Genomic DNA, 16,265 nt, shown 5'->3' on the forward strand with positions numbered 1-16,265 from the left:
GTTTGTGTGTGTGTGTATTGGTGTGTGCGTGTCTGTGTGTGTGTGTGTGTGTGTGTGTGTGTGTGTGTGTGTGTATGAGACGACGACGACGACAACAATAATGACGAATGATGTCTACAATAGCAATATTTGAGCTGGAACAAGGCCCAGACTCCAGAACGGTCCGACCCAACACTTCCATGAACGAGACAAAACCTTTGAGAAGAAGTACGAACATAAGAATGAAGGAGACTATAAGAGACCATAAGGCCTACACTATGCAGTTTCATATACCTTACCACCTGTCATCCCAATCCATAGAGTTGTCTAATCTTCTCTAAAAACAATTAACTGTTTAATAAGAACATTTGCACGTAAGGCCATAAGAATGGAGGAGACTGCAAGAGACCATAAAGCCTACACTAAGCAGTTCCATATCTGTTACCACCTGTCATCCTTTTCCACGAAGTAAACAGTATCAGTATCGCAGCGCTGAGGGGTGTTACTCCAACTCTCGTGGGCGGGGAGTTGGGGGTGTGTGTGTGTGCAAGGTCATAGCATTACCCATAGATCGGACCTACGAGCTCTGAGCTCTCTTCCAGGAGGGAAATAGCTGTCGATCACGAGTCCAACACGTGATCCAAAGACCAAGTGAATACACACACACAAGTACCACTCAGTGGAGTTGGAGTAAGGACTCGCAACGCAGCGATACTAAAATTATTTCAACCGTGTGTGTGTGTGTGTGTGTGTGTGTGTGTGCGTGTGTGTGTGTGTGTGTGCATATGTGCGTGTGTGTGTGTATGTATGTGCGTGTGTGTGTGTGTGTATGTATGTGCGTCTGTGTGTGTGTGTGTATGTATGTATGTGCGTGTGTGTATTTACCTAGTTGTATTTACCTAGTTGTATTTTACGGGAGGGGATCTATGCTCGTAGTGTCCCATCTTCATATCTCATTTTATCTAAACTATTTTTAAATGAAGATGCATATCAAATGCCTTCCAAAAACAATAAAACACATTTGAATTCATGTGTTTGCGTGCATGTGTGTGTGTGCGTGTGTGTGTGTTTACGCGTGTGTGTATGTGTGTGCGTGCGCGCGTGTGTGTGTGTGTTTGCTTGAGAGACAGATATACGGGAGATAGATATACGAAGAGATAGGTATGCGATAGGGAGATGCATATACGAGAGGTACATACGAAACAGAGAGAGAGAGAGAGAGAGGGTGATGCAGGCAAGGTCATCATATTAAGACATTTAGATTTAAGAAGGAAATAGGCAAGAATTGATTTGCCAACAGAGTGATTAAGGAATGGCATATAATTAGTAACCACGTAGTGCTGAAACAATGGGTCGTTTTAAGAGAAGGTAACATTATGGATAGGTATGACAGGTAGTAAGGGACATGGAACTGCCTAGCGTAGGCCTTAGGGTCTCTTGCAGTCTCCTCCATCGTTATATGATTATTCACTTTTGAAACTATTGGTTGTTTTAAGAGAAGATAAGTTTAAAGATGGGGATGACGGGTGGTAAGGGCCATGGAACTGCACAGTGTAGGCCTTATGGTCTCTTGCAGTCTCCTCCATTCCAATGTTCTTATGTTTTTGTTTTAAGAGAAGAATAGATAACTTTATGGATAGGTATGAGAGGTGGTAAGGGACATGGAACTGCCTAGTGTAGGCCTTATGGTCTCTTGCGGTCTCTTCCATTCTTATGTTGTTGTGTTCATTGTATAAGGTGCAATCTAGGTTTCACGGAAGATTGTTCAAGCAGAATAATTTTTGGAAAAGGATCTGATGATGTCACCGTAAGGCGAAGACATGGAATTTGAAAAGACAAGCGCTGAAGAAGAAAGAGGTGCTGGTGTCCAGAAGACTTGGAGGGACATGAGCTTCGAAGACAGAGTTCGAGCGTTTGTGCGATCATGCAGCAAGGAAGAACAGGAAAAGCTTCTCAAACACTACAAGAGAGAAGTTGGATTGTTCCTGGAAGCTGCCAAAGAAGACCTTCTAGAGACAGACGAACACATCTTGCGAATCGTCAAGATCGTCAGTATCGTCCTAGAAGAGATCGGAAGACGCCTTGCAAAGAAACGGAGACTTGTAGACTCTGATGAATCTCCCAGAGCTAACAAGCGAGTTAAACATTTTCCGGTGGATCACAAGAATACAGAAGTGATTAAGCTGCTGGGAAGAGGAGGTTTTGGATCTGTTTTTCTTGTGCAAGACGTCACTTCAGGACAAGAATGCGCAATAAAATGTGTAAGGATTCAACATCTTAAAAGGCAGCTGGAGGAGATCAGTATCCACAGAAGACTGGATCATAAGAACATTGTGGCTTTCCTGGGCGAAGAGAGAGACAGGAACTTCGTGTACATCTACCTGGAATTTGTTGAAGGAGGAACATTGGAGGATAAAATCCAATGTGGAGGGATGCGCGAAGGCAAAGCCCAGTTCTTGTTCACTCAGTTGATGAGCGGGATGAAGTACCTACACTCCCGTAGGGTGGCACATAGAGACCTGAAACCGGAGAACCTCCTCTTGTCCAAGACCGAAGAACTACTCAAAATCGGAGACTTCGGCTTGGCTGTCGTATTGGAGAAGAAAAGGTTGTTGTGGGGTACCTGCGGAACCCCCGGTTACATGGCGCCGGAAGTCTTCAATAGAAGATACAAAGGAGAGTGCGCTGACGTGTGGTCCTCCGGAATCATCCTGTTGAGGGTTCTGACTGGTGAGATTCCTTGGGAGGATGCCGTAAGCAGAGACTTGAGCTTCAAGCTTTGGACTTGTTCGACTAGCGAAATGCGTCTCCGAAGACCTTGGAGGTCACTTTCCAAGAGTGCTTTCAGTCTCGTTAGACACATTCTTACTCCGAGACCAGAAAACAGAGCAACTGTTTCTGATATTGAGCGAAACAATTGGTTCCGAGGTTGAACGAAGGAAATAGAAATGGTATCCATAGCATTACGAATAAAAATGAAGAAATAAGAATCACTTTCTGAAACATTGAGTAGCGTGCCCAGCTTCTTTAAAAGGTGTTTTGATTAACACTATAACGGGGGTTTCCCTCAGCTGAATAAAATATCCTTAGGTTAAAAAAAAGTAAGTTTTTTTGAGCTCTCTACTTGTGCGTTTGTTCTGGCAGAAGCCAGACGCTTCTGATTAGTAATAGTTGAACTCCTTATGAGCATGAGGGCTAGCACTTGTCTCTGTCTCTATTACTTTTTCTATCTCTGTCTCTATGTCTCTGTCTCTTTTTGCCTCTCTGTCTCTGTCTCTATCTGTTTCACTATCTCTGTCACCGAAAATTCCTGTCTTTGTCCAAATCTCTGTCCGTGGCTGTGTCCGTCTGTCTTTGTTTCTGTCTCTTTGTCAGACAGTCAGGTATGCCTGAGACAGGCAACACAATAGATTGCTCAGCTCTATAGTATCTACCCCACACAATATGAGTATTATAAAAGATAATGTAGAGCCCCAAATGTTACAATATGTGGGTGCTTGAGCTTTCGACGTGAAATGTCATTGAAACACATTCGTTCTACCCTCACCTCACCTTAATGACGCAGCCAAGGGTTGGAGTCCCATCGGTAGAGCTATCTAATCCAAATGTGAATATTTTGTCATAGGGTTCTTTGATTTCTTTTTAAACGTGAAAGAATATACATGGAATCGAATAATGTTAACTTGTATGGGGTATTGAGTACATGGTTTATGCATGTAATATATGAGGGGCTTTAGTGACATCCCTACGGACCACAGTTACGTAGAATTCAAATATATATACATATATATATATATATATATGTATATATATATGTATTAATAAATAAATGCAGTTAATGTCTAACTTTTATCCCTTCACTTTGAACAGAACATAAGAATGGATGAGACAGCATAAGGTTTACACAAGGCAGTCCCATGTCTCTTACCCCCTGTTATTCCTATCCATAAAGTTATCTCATAATACATAATCTCATAATACATAAGAACGTAAATATGGAGGGGACTGTAAGAGACCATAAGTCCTACAGGAGGCAGATCCATGTCCCTTACCACCTGTCGTCCCTATCCATAAAGTCATCTAACCTTTTCTTAAAACCACCATTTGTCTCAGCGCTCACTACACGGTTGCTAAGAAAGAGAGAGAGAGAGAGAGGGAGGGAGAGAGAGCATGAGAACATCAGGGTGAAGGAGGCTGCAAGAGACCAAAAGTCCTACACTAGGTAGTTCCATGTCGCTTACCACCTGTCATCCCTATCCATAAAGTTATCTAATTTTCTCTTAAAATAACCAATTATTAACCTCCCTAGCTCCCTCTTTTATTACTTCTGTGACTCCACTAAGTTGACCTATGTTGACCCAAGTGATGGAAGCACTGTGTAACGTTGATATAGCACCAAAGAGATTGGATCTGATGAATCCATGCAAATTTAATATTATTTGTTGATATAATTGTTTGCTTTTTTCTGTTGAGTTTGGGTTTGGTGGTGGTCAGTATCGGAACGGTGGTGAGAGCAAAGCCTCCCCTTGCGGGAGAAGTGAAATGCCTCCGCATGATTACACTAACATTACAACAAAAATGCAATATCGTGGCTCCACGGAGGGAGAGAGGGAGGGGGGGGGGAGGGGAAGAACAGATAGAAGTGATGGAAGGAAGGGAGAGATAGATAGGTTGTTGTAATACTGTATGTCGGGTTATGGTTACATCCTATCCTCTCTGTCTGTCTGTCTGTCTGTGTGTCTGCCTTCTCCCCTCTCTCCCTCCCTTTCTCCTTCTCTTATTCTCTCCCTCGCTTCATCGCTCCCTCACTTCATCCCTCTCTCCCTTCCTCTCTCCCTCCCTTCATCTCTCCCTCCCTTCTTCTCTCCCTCCTTTCCTGTCTTGCTCCCTTCATCTCTCCCTCCTTTCTTCTCTCCCTCTCTTCCTCTCTCTCTCTCTCGCTCTCTCGCTCGCTCTCTCTCTCTCTCTCTCTCTCTCTCTCCCTCTCTCTCTCTCTCTCTCTCTCTCTCTCTCTCTCTCTCTCTCTCTCTCCCTTTCTCTCCCCTTCCTCTCCATCCTACCTCTCTCCCTACCCTTCTTCTCTCCCTCCCTTCCTCCCTGCTTTCTCTCCTTCCTTCCTGTCTCCCTTCCTTCCTGTATACCTCTGCAGCTATACACCTCTATAGATCGATACCTCCATACCTGTTTACCTCTGTACCTCTATATCTCTTTATATCTCTATATCTCTGTCTTTAAACATCTCTAAATTTATGTTTTTTATATCTCTAAATCTTCTATATCTCTTCACTAGGCAGTTCCATGTCCCTTACCACCTGTCATCCCTATCCATAACGTTAATTTCTCTTAAAACGACCAACAGTTTCAGCGCTCACTAGTACACGGTTACTAAGTCTATTCCATTCGTTAACCACTCTGATGGTAAACCAGTTCTTACCGATTTCGTTCTTAAACGTAAATTCGAGGTTAAGTTACATACATATACCAAAGGGCTTTTCCCCTTTATAAAGGAAGTAGCCAAAAAAAAAAAAAAGGCACAAAAAGCACTCCCACCTATTCCATCCCCAAAATACTCCACTCCCTTCCACCCTCTTCCCTCTCTCTTATCTTGGCACCTCCTGGATGACGGGTCATCCCTGCATCTTGCCCACCGCCCTGGGTCAGAAGCACTGCCGCAAGACACAACACATCCACAGCAATGCCGTTTCATTAAATCGGCGATCCCTCCTCTCTCTCCGTCCCCTCATGCAGAAAAAGAGACAACGGCGGGGAGAAATCTCTTCGGGCTACGTCAATGTATTTCTCACACACAATCCCTCACCGCCATCCCCCAACCACTCCCCATCATGCATCACAGCATCATCCATACACAACCATTCTCCATTCACCCCTATCTTTTGTCTTCTCCCTTCCTTCCTCAACAGACATTCCCCTCTTTCCCAATGCCCCTTTTACTCCATCCATTCATCTCATCCTTGGTCGCCCCCTCATGTTCACTCCTTCCACCTCTGCCTTCCACACCTCTTTTACTAATCTTTCTTCACTCATTCTTTCCATGTATCTAAACCATCCCAATACTCTTTCATCAACCCTATCTCCCAACTCCCTTTCCACCCCCGTCCTTCTCCTCACATCCAGCCTAGTAACCCCTATCATACTTCTCAGGCACCTCATCTCAAACACATTCAAACTCCTCTCTTCCTCTTTTATGTTCCATGTTTCTGCCCCGTACAGTGCTGTCGGCACAATCACTCCTTCATACAATCTCCTCTTAGCATCCATTCCCAAATGTCTATTTCTCATTACACTTTTTAATCACCCAAGGCATTTACTTGTTTCTCTCAATCTACATTCTACCTCCACCTCCACTCCTCCCTTACCCACCACATTCGCACCCAAGTATCTAAAACTATCAGTTTCCTCCAGTCTCTCTTAATACTCACTTCCAGTCTGCTGCCACTTTCTCCCCTTGTACATCTCATCACCTTACTTATACCCACATTTATCTTCAACTTCCTTTTTTCGCACACTTTCCCAAACTGTCACTAATTTCCTCAATCCGTTCTCTGATCCTGCCACAAGCGTAGTGTCGTCCGCACACAACAGCTGGCTTATCCCCCACTTTTCTCCATTTTCTTTAAACGTCTCCAATTCCTGACCCATTACCCTTGCATTAACCTCTCGCAACCACCCCATCCAAGTGTAAGTTAATTCTGTAAATTACTCCATCTCATGGATTGGTTAATTGTCCTGTTTGTGATCTGTGTTAACTTTTTCATCTTGTTTTTTGATATATTTTAATTTTTATATATTTTATTATTTGGTTGTTTATATTTGTTTGCTTGTCATTTATGTGACATTTACCTATCTGTATTATTTGATCCAATTGTTAATTGATTTGCTTTAGCTTCGGTATATTTGATCATTGGTTTGTTTTTCTTTCTTTGAGTTCTCGTTTGTTTGTCATGTTTGTTTGTTTAATTGTTTTTCATTTCTAACCCCCTAACCTCATTATGGACAGGTTAGGGGGTAATTTGAAGATTAAAAAAAAAAAAAAAAAAAAAAATGTAATATTTCTAAGTCGTTTTTACTCACGCGAACTCTGAAGTGTTGGAGCTGGCGAAACCCACGAAAGCCCAGTGTGATAACCCTTTTACATTGTCGTCGTCGAAACAGATAACTGGCGATGCTCGTAGAGAGGGAAGAGCTGGACTAAATCTTTGCTTCATCTCGACCCTGACCTCAAAAGGATGTGAGGACTTCATTTGTATGGGACCTGAGCATGTGTGTATGTGTGTGTGTGTGTAATTCACACACACACACACAGATACACACACACACACACACACACACACACACACACACACACACACACACACACACACACACACACACGCGTATATACATATACATATATATATATATATATATATATATATATATATATATATATATATTAGGGTGTCTTAAATATCAATTACGGATTTTTTTTTTTTTTTTTTTTCTCTCACCCCCTGGTTTGTAGAGTAAAGTTCACATGGTAATTTTCTCCGAATTCGGAGCAAGGAAAGGCTCTGAAGTACGAAGCGTCGACTTCTACATCTGCAGCTCTCGATCTTTCCTCAAAGTCCTCATCTTCCTCTGCGTCTGCTGTTGGTAGTGATGATACCTCGGAGGATGAGTCGTACCTGGGCACTGTTGGTGGGGATGCCAAGCTGAGTGAGGAATCTCCTCGACCTGGTAATGCTATGACCTTACACGCACACACACACACCCAACACACCGCCCACGAGAGCTGGAGTAACATACTCGCAGTGCAGCGATACTGAAATTATTTCAGTCCTGGTCAGGATTCGAATTCGGACCGCCGAAGTGACGGCCGGGAACTCTAATCATTGCTCCATGAGTCGTGTGTGTGTGTGTGTGTGTGTGTGTGTGTGTGTGCGTGCGTGCGTGTTTGCGTGTGTATATATGTGTGTGTGTATATTTGTATGTGCGTGTGTGTGTGTGTGTTTGTTCGTGCGTGTTTGTGTATATATGTGTGTGTGTATATTTGTATGTGCGTGTGTGTGTTTATGTATTTGTGTGTGTGTATTTGTATGTGTGTGCGTGTGTGTGTGTGTGTGTTTGTATGTGTGTGTATTTGTGTGTGTGTGTGTGCGTGTGTGTGTGTGTGCGTGTGTGTGTGTGTGTGTGTGTGTGACGACGACGACGACGACAACAATAATGACAAATTATGTCGACAATAGCAATATTTGAGCTGGAACAAGGCCCAGACTCTAGAACGGTCCGACCCAACACCTCCATGAAAGAGACAAAACCTTTGAGAAGAAGTACGAACATAAGAATGAAGAAGACTATAAGAGACCATAAGGCCTACACTATGCAGTTTCATATACCTTACCACCTGTCATCCCAATCCATAGAGTTGTCTAATCTTCTCTAAAAACAATTAATTGGTTAATAAGAACATTTGCACGTAAGGCCATAAGAATGGAGGAGACTGCAAGAGACCATAAAGCCTACACTAAGCAGTTCCATATCTGTTACCACCTGTCATCCTTTTCCACGAAGTTATCTTCTCTTAAAACAAGTTTCAGCGCTCACTACTACATGGTCACTATATTCCATTTGTTGACTTGCTACTCTGATGGTAAACCAGGTCTTGCCTATTTCCTTTTTAAACCTTAATTCGAAGGTGAAGTTAATCCTGCAGATTAATCCATCTCGTTTGTGATCTATTTTTATTTTTTAATCTGGTTTTTATCATCTACTTTAATTTTTGATATATTTGATCATTTGGTTCTTTATATTTGTTTCCTTGTCATTTTTGTGACATTTATTTACTTCTCTGTATACATTATTTCATCTAATTGTTTATTTGATTTAGCTTCTGTGTATATGATGATTTTTTATTTTTGTTTGTTTCTTTGATTTCTCGTTTGTTCGTTTGTCAGGTTTGTGACATTTGTAAGTCGTTTTTACTCAAACGAACTCTCAACTGTCGGAGCTGGCGAAGCCCACACAAAAGCCCAGTGTGATAACCCCTTTACAATTCTCGTCGTCGAAACAGAGGACCGGCGACGCTCATAGAGAGGGAAGAGCTGGACTAAAGCTTTGCTTCAACTCGACCCTGACCTGGAAATGAGCTGAGGACTCGATTTGTATGGGACCTGAGCATGTGTGTGTGTGTGTGTGTGTGTGTATGTGTGTATGTGCGTGTGTAATTCAACATGGTCTAGGATCACGTGTTGGACTCGTGATCGACAGCTACTACCCTCAAGGATGAGAGCTTAGAGCTCATGTATGACCGATCTATGGGTAATGCTGTGACCTCACACACACACACACACACACACATACACACACACACACACACACACACACACACACACACACACACACACACACACACACACACACACACACACACCTACCACCCAGTAGAGTTGGAGTAAGGATACTGAAATTATTTCAGCCGTGTGTGTGTGTGTGTGTGTGTGTGTGTGTGTGTGTGTGTGTGTGTGTGTGTGTGTCAGGTCTCAGCATTACCTACCACCCAGTAGAGTTGGAGTAAGGATACTGAAATTATTTCAGCCGTGTGTGTGTGTGTGTGTGTGTGTGTGTGTGTATGTGTGTGTGTGAGTGTGCGTGTGTGTGTGTGTGTGCGTACGTATGTGCGTGTGTGTGCGTATGTGCGTGTGTGTCCGTATATGCGTGTGTGTGCGTATGTGCGTGTGTGTGTATGTATGTGCCTGTGTGTGCGTTTGCGTGCATGTGCGTGTGTGTGTGTTTGCGTGCATGTGTGTGTGTGTTTGCGTGCATGTGTGTTTGCGTGCATGCGTGTGTGTATGTGTGTATGCGTGCGTGTGTGTGTGTGTGTGTGTGTGTGTGTGTTTGCTTGAGAGATATACGGGAGATAGATGTACGAAGAGATAGATATGCGATAGGGAGATGCATATACGAGAGGTACATACAAAAGAGAGAGAGAGAGAGCGCGATAGAGAGAGAGAAAGAGAGAGAGAGAGAGAGAGAGAGAGAGAGAGAGAGAGAGAGAGAGAGAGGGAGGGTGATGCAGGCAAGGTCATAATATTAAGACAAATTTAGATTTAAGAAGGATTAAGTAATGGCATATAATTATTAACCACGTAGTGCTGAAAAAAATGGACGTTTTAAGAGAAGTTAACATTATGGATAGGGATAATAGGTAGTACGGGACATGTAAATGCCTAGTTTAGGACATAGGTTCTCTTGCAGTCTCCTCCATCGTTATATGATTATTCACTTTTGAAACTATTGGTTGTTTTAAGAGAAGATAAGTTTAAAGATGGGGATAACGGGTGGTAAGGGCCATGGAACTGCACTGTGTAGGCCTTATGGTCTCTTGCAGTCTCCTCCATTCCAATGTTCTTATGTTTTTGTTTTAAGAGAAGAATAGATAACTTTATGGATAGGTATGACAGGTGGTAAGGGACAGGGAACTGCGAAGAGTAGGCCTTATGGTCTCTTGCGGTCTCTTCCATTCTTATGTTCTTATGTTCATTGTATAAGGTGCAATCTAGGTTTCACGGAAGATTGTTCAAGCAGAATAATTTTTGGAAAAGGATCTGATGATGTCACCGTAAGGCGAAGACATGGAATTTGAAAAGACAAGCGCTGAAGAAGAAAGAGGTGCTGGTGTCCAGAAGACTTGGAGGGACATGAGCTTCGAAAAAAGAGTTCGAGCGTTTGTACGCTCATGCAGCAAGGAAGAACAGGAAAAGCTTCTCAAACACTACAAGAGAGAAGTTGGATTGTTCCTGGAAGCTGCCAAAGAAGACCTTCTAGAGACAGACGAACACATCTTGCGAATCGTCAAGATCGTCAATATCGTCCTAGAAGAGATCGGAAGACGCCTTGCAAACAAACGGAGACTTGTAGACTCTGATGAATCTCCCAGTGGTAAAAAGAGAGTTAAACATTTTTCGGTAGATCACAAGAATACAGAAGTGATTAAGCTGCTGGGAAGAGGAGGTTTTGGATCTGTTTTTCTTGTGCAAGACGTCACTTCAGGACAAGAATGCGCAATAAAATGTGTGAGGATTCAGCATCTTAAAAGGCAGCTGGAGGAGATCAGTATCCACAGAAGACTGGATCATAAGAACATTGTGGCTTTCCTGGGCGAAGAGAGAGACAGGAAGTTCGTGTACATCTACCTGGAATTTGTTGAAGGAGGAACATTGGAGGATAAAATCCAATGTGGAGGGATGCGCGAAGGCAAAGCCCAGTTCTTGTTCACTCAGTTGATCAGCGGGATGAAGTACCTACACTCCCGTAGGGTGGCACATAGAGACCTGAAACCGGAGAACCTCCTCTTGTCCAAGAGCGAAAAAGAAGTGAAAATCGGAGACTTCGGCTTGGCTGTGGTATTGGAGAAGAAAAGGTTGTTGTGGGGTGCCTGCGGAACCCCCGGTTACATGGCGCCGGAAGTCTTCAATAGAAGATACAAAGGAGAGTGCGCTGACGTGTGGTCCTCCGGAATCATCCTGTTGAGGGTTCTGACTGGTGAGATTCCTTGGGAGGATGCCGTAAGCAGAGACTTGAGCTTCAAGCTTTGGACTTGTTCGACTAGCGAAATGCGTCTCCGAAGACCTTGGAGGTCACTTTCCAAGAGTGCTTTCAGTCTCGTTAGACAGATTCTTACTCCGAGACCAGAAAACAGAGCAACTGTTTCTGATATTGAGCGAAACAATTGGTTCCGAGGTTGAACGAAGGAAATAGAAATGGTATCCATAGCATTACGAATAAAAACGAAGAAATAAGAATCACCTTCTGAAACATTGAGTAGCGTTCCCAGCTTCTTTAAAAGGTGTTTTGATTAACACTATAACGGGGGTTTCCCTCAGCTGAATAAAATATCCTTAGGTTAACAAAAAGTGTAAATTACTTTTGAGCTCTCTACTTGTGCGTTTGTTCTGGCAGAAGCCAGACGCTTCTGATTAGTAATAGTTGAACTCCTTATGAGCATGAGGGCTAGCTTTTGTCTCTGCTTCTGTGTCTCAGTCTCTATTACTTTTTCTATCTCTGTCTCTGTGTCTCTGTCTCTTTTTGCCTCTCTGTCTCTGTCTCTATCTGTTTCACTATCTCTGTCACCGAAAATCCCTGTCTTTGTCCAAATCTCTGTCCGTGCTTGTGTCCGTCTGTCTTTGTTTCTGTCTCTTTGTCAGACAGTCAGGTATGCCTGAGACAGGCAACACAATAGATTGCTCAGCTCTATAGTATCTACCCCACACAATATGAGTATTATAAAAGATAATGTAGGGCCCCAAATGTTACAATTTGTGGGTGCTTGAGCTTTCGACGTGAAATGTCATTGAAACACATTCGTTCTACCCTCACCTCACCGTAATGACGAGGCCAAGGGTTGGAGTCCCATCGGTAGAGCTATCTAATCCAAATGTGAATATTTTGTCATAGGGTTCTTTGATTTCTTTTATAAACGTGAAAGAATATACATGGAATCGAATAATGTTAACTTGTATGGGGTATTGAGTACATGGTTTATGCATGTAATATATGAGGGGCTTTAGTGACATCCCTACGGACCACAGTTACGTAGAATTCAAATATATATATATATATATATATATATATATGTATATATATATATGTATTAATAAATAAATGCAGTTAATGTCTAACTTTTATCCCTTGACTTTGAACAGAAGAACATAAGAATGGATGAGACAGCATAAGGTTTACACAAGGCAGTCCCATGTCTCTTACCCCCTGTTATTCCTATCCATAAAGTTATCTCATAATACATAATCTCATAATACATAAGAACGTAAAAATGGAGGAGACTGTAAGAGACCATAAGTCCTAAAGGAGGCAGATCCATGTCCCTTACCACCTGTCGTCCCTATCCATAAAGTCATCTAACCTTTTCTTAAAACAACCATTTGTCTCAGCGCTCACCACACGGTTGAGAGAAAGAGAGAGAGAGAGAGTGAGAGAGTGAGAGAGAGAGCATGAGAACTTCAGGGTGAAGGAGGCTGCAAGAGACCAAAAGTCCTACACTAGGTAGTTCCATGTCGCTTACCACCTGTCATCCCTATCCATAAAGTTATCTAATTTTCTCTTAAAACAACCAATTATTAACCTCCCTAGCTCCCTCTTTTATTACTTCTGTGACTCCACTCAGTTGACCTATGTTGACCCAAGTGATGGAAGCACTGTTTAACGTTGATATAGCACCAAAGAGATTGGATCTGATGATTCCATCCACATTTGATATTATTCTTTGATATAATTGTTTGCTTTTTTCTGTTGAGTTTGGGTTTGGTGGTGGTCAGTATGGGAACGGTGGTGAGAGCAAAGCCTCCCCTTGCGGGAGAAGTGAAATGCCTCCGCATGATTACACTAATATTACAACAAAAATACAATGTCGTGGCACCACGGAGGGAGAGGGGGGAAAGGGGAAAGGGGAAGAACAGATAGAAGTGACGGAAGGAAGGGAGAGATAGATAGGTTGTTGTAATACTGTATGTCGGGTTATGGTTACATCCTATCCTCTCTGTCTGTCTGTCTGCCTTCTCCCCTCCCTCCTTCCCTTTATCCTTCTCTTATTCTCTCCCTCCCTTCATCGCTCCCTCACTCCTTCCCTCCCACATTCCATTTCTCCCTCCCTTCCTACCTCCCTCCTTCCTCTCTCCCTCCTTTTCCTGTCTTCCTCCCGTCCTCTCTCCCTCCATTCATCTCCCTCTCCCTTCCTCTCTCCCTCCTTTCATCGCCCTCTCCCTTCCTCCCTCCCTTCCTCTCTCCCTCCCTTCCTCTCTCCCTCCCTTCCTCTCTCCCTCCCTTCCTCTCTCCCTTCCTTCCTCTCTCCCTCCCTTCCTCTCTCCCTCTCTTCTTCTCTCCTTTCTTTCCTCTCTCTCCCTCCCTTTCCTCTCTCCCTCTCTTCTTCTCTCCCTCTCATCATCTTCTCTCCCTTCTTTCCTGTCTTGCTCCCTTCATCTCTGCCTCCTTCCGCTCTCCCTCCTTCCGCTCTCCCTCCTTTCCTCTCTCCCTCCCTTCCTCTCTCCCTCCCTTCCTCTCTCTCTCCCTTCCTTTATCCCCACTTCCTCTCTCCCTCCCTTCCTCTCTCTCTCTCTCCCTTCCTCTCTCCATCCTACCTCTCTCCCTACCCTTCTTCTCTCCCTCCCTTCCTCCCTGCCTTCTCCTCTTCCTTCCTCTCTCCCTTCCTCTATACTTGTACCTCTGCAGCTATACACCTCTATAGATCGATACCTCCATACCTGTTTACCTCTGTACCTCTATATCTCTTTATATCTCTATAGCTCTGTCTTTAAACATCTCTAAATTTATGATTTTTTATATCTTTAAATCTCTATATCTCTTCACTAGGCAGATCCATGTCCCTTACCACCTGTCATCCCTATCCATAACGTTAATTTCTCTTAAGACGACCAACAGTTTCAGCGCTCACTAGTACACGGTTACTAAGTCTATTCCATTCGTTAACCACTCTGATGGTAAACCAGTTCTTACCGATCTCGTTCTTAAACATAAATTCGAAGTTAAGTTACATACATATACCAAAGGGCTGTTCCCCCTTATAAAGGAGGTAGCCAAAAAAAAAAGGCACAAAAACCACTCCCACCTATTCCATCCCCAAAATACTCCACTCCCTTCCACCCTCTTCCCTCTCTCTTATCTTGGCACCTCCTGGATGACGGGTCATCCCTGCATCTTGCCCACCGCCCTGGGTCAGAAGCACTGCCGCAAGACACAACACATCCACAGCAATGCCGTTTCATTAAATCGGCGATCCCTCCTCTCTCTCCGTCCCCTCATGCAGAAAAAGAGACAACGGCGGGGAGAAATCTCTTCGGGCTACGTCAATGTATTTCTCACACACAATCCCTCACCGCCATCCCCCAACCACTCCCCATCATGCATCACAGCATCATCCATACACAACCCTTCTCCATTCACCCCTATCTTTTGTCTTCTCCCGTCCTTCCTCAACAGACATTCCCATCTTTCCCAATGCCCCTTTTACTCCATCCATTCATCTCATCCTAGGTCGCCCCCTCATGTTGACTCCTTCCACCTTGCTTTCCACACCTCTTTTACTAATCTTTCTTCACTCATTCTTTCCATGTATCTAAACCATCAACTCCTATCTCCCAACTCCCTTTCCACCCCCGTCCTTCTCCTCACATCCAGCCTAGTAACCCCTATCGTACTTCTCAGGCACCTCATCTCAAACACATTGAAACTCCTCTCTTCCTCTTTTATGTTCCATGTTTCTGCCCCGTACAGTGCTGTCGGCACAATCATTCCTTCATACAATCTCCTCTTAGCATCCATTCCCAAATGTCTATTTCTCATTACACTTTTTAATCCCCCAAGGCATTTACTTGCTTCTCTCAATCTTCATTCTACCTCCACCTCCACTCCTCCCTTTCCCACCACATTCACACCCAAGTATCTAAAAACTATCAGTTCCTACAGTTTCTCTCCTTATTAACTTCCAGTCTGCTGCCACTTTCACCCCTTGTATATCTCATTCACACACACACACACACACACACGCACACGCACACACACACACACGCACGAGTACACACGTACAGAGAACTGAATGGAATAACTTGGCGGAAACCAGGTTAAAGGGAGAAAGACATCCCCTGCTCCTGATGTGAATAAAGGGACAGCCTCACGGAGAATGAATTAAATGAAACAAAATTTCTCACCCCGTGAATTTGATTTTGTAAAACACTAACTTGATTTCATTATTGTGACGTGTGTGTGTAATTCACTACAGTCTTGGATCACGTGTTGGACTCGTAATCGACAGCAATTTCCCTACCGGAAGAGAGCTCAGAGCTCGTATATAACAGATCTTTGGGTAATGCTATGACCTTATACGCACACACCCACGATAGTTGGAGTAACAACTCGCAGTGCAGCGATGCTGAAATTATTTCAGTCCTGGTCAGGATTCGAATTCGGACCGCCGTAGTGACGGCCGGGAACTCTAATGACTGCGCCACGAGTCGTGTGTGTGTGTGTATGTGTGTGTGTGTGTGTGTGTGTGTGTATTTGCTTGTGTACATATGTATGTGTATGTGTTTGTATGTATTTGTGCGTGCGTGTGTGTACGTGTGTGTGTGTGTGTGTGTGTGTGTCCGTGTGCGTGTGCGTGTGTTTGTGTGTGTGTGTATTAGTGTGTGCGTGTCTGTGTGCGTGTGTGTGTGTATGTGTGTTTGTGTGTATTTGTGTGTTCGTGTGTGTGTGTGTGT

General features: G+C 43.6%; 1 protein-coding gene across 1 annotated transcript; it reads left to right on the top strand.

Annotated features, from left to right (window-relative positions):
* The first annotated feature begins 10,610 nt into the window (after window positions 1-10,610).
* LOC143036278 (serine/threonine-protein kinase chk-1-like) lies at window positions 10,611-11,723 on the top strand. Its single transcript, XM_076203525.1, has one exon. It carries the CDS (start codon window positions 10,611-10,613, stop codon window positions 11,721-11,723), a length of 1,113 nt encoding a protein of 370 aa, XP_076059640.1.
* Window positions 11,724-16,265: the final 4,542 nt, after the last annotated feature.

Source organism: Oratosquilla oratoria, chromosome 20 (genome assembly GCF_046742065.1).
Source record: "Oratosquilla oratoria isolate Oo_2021 chromosome 20, ASM4674206v1, whole genome shotgun sequence".
In the NCBI taxonomy this organism is placed as follows: domain Eukaryota; kingdom Metazoa; phylum Arthropoda; class Malacostraca; order Stomatopoda; family Squillidae; genus Oratosquilla; species Oratosquilla oratoria.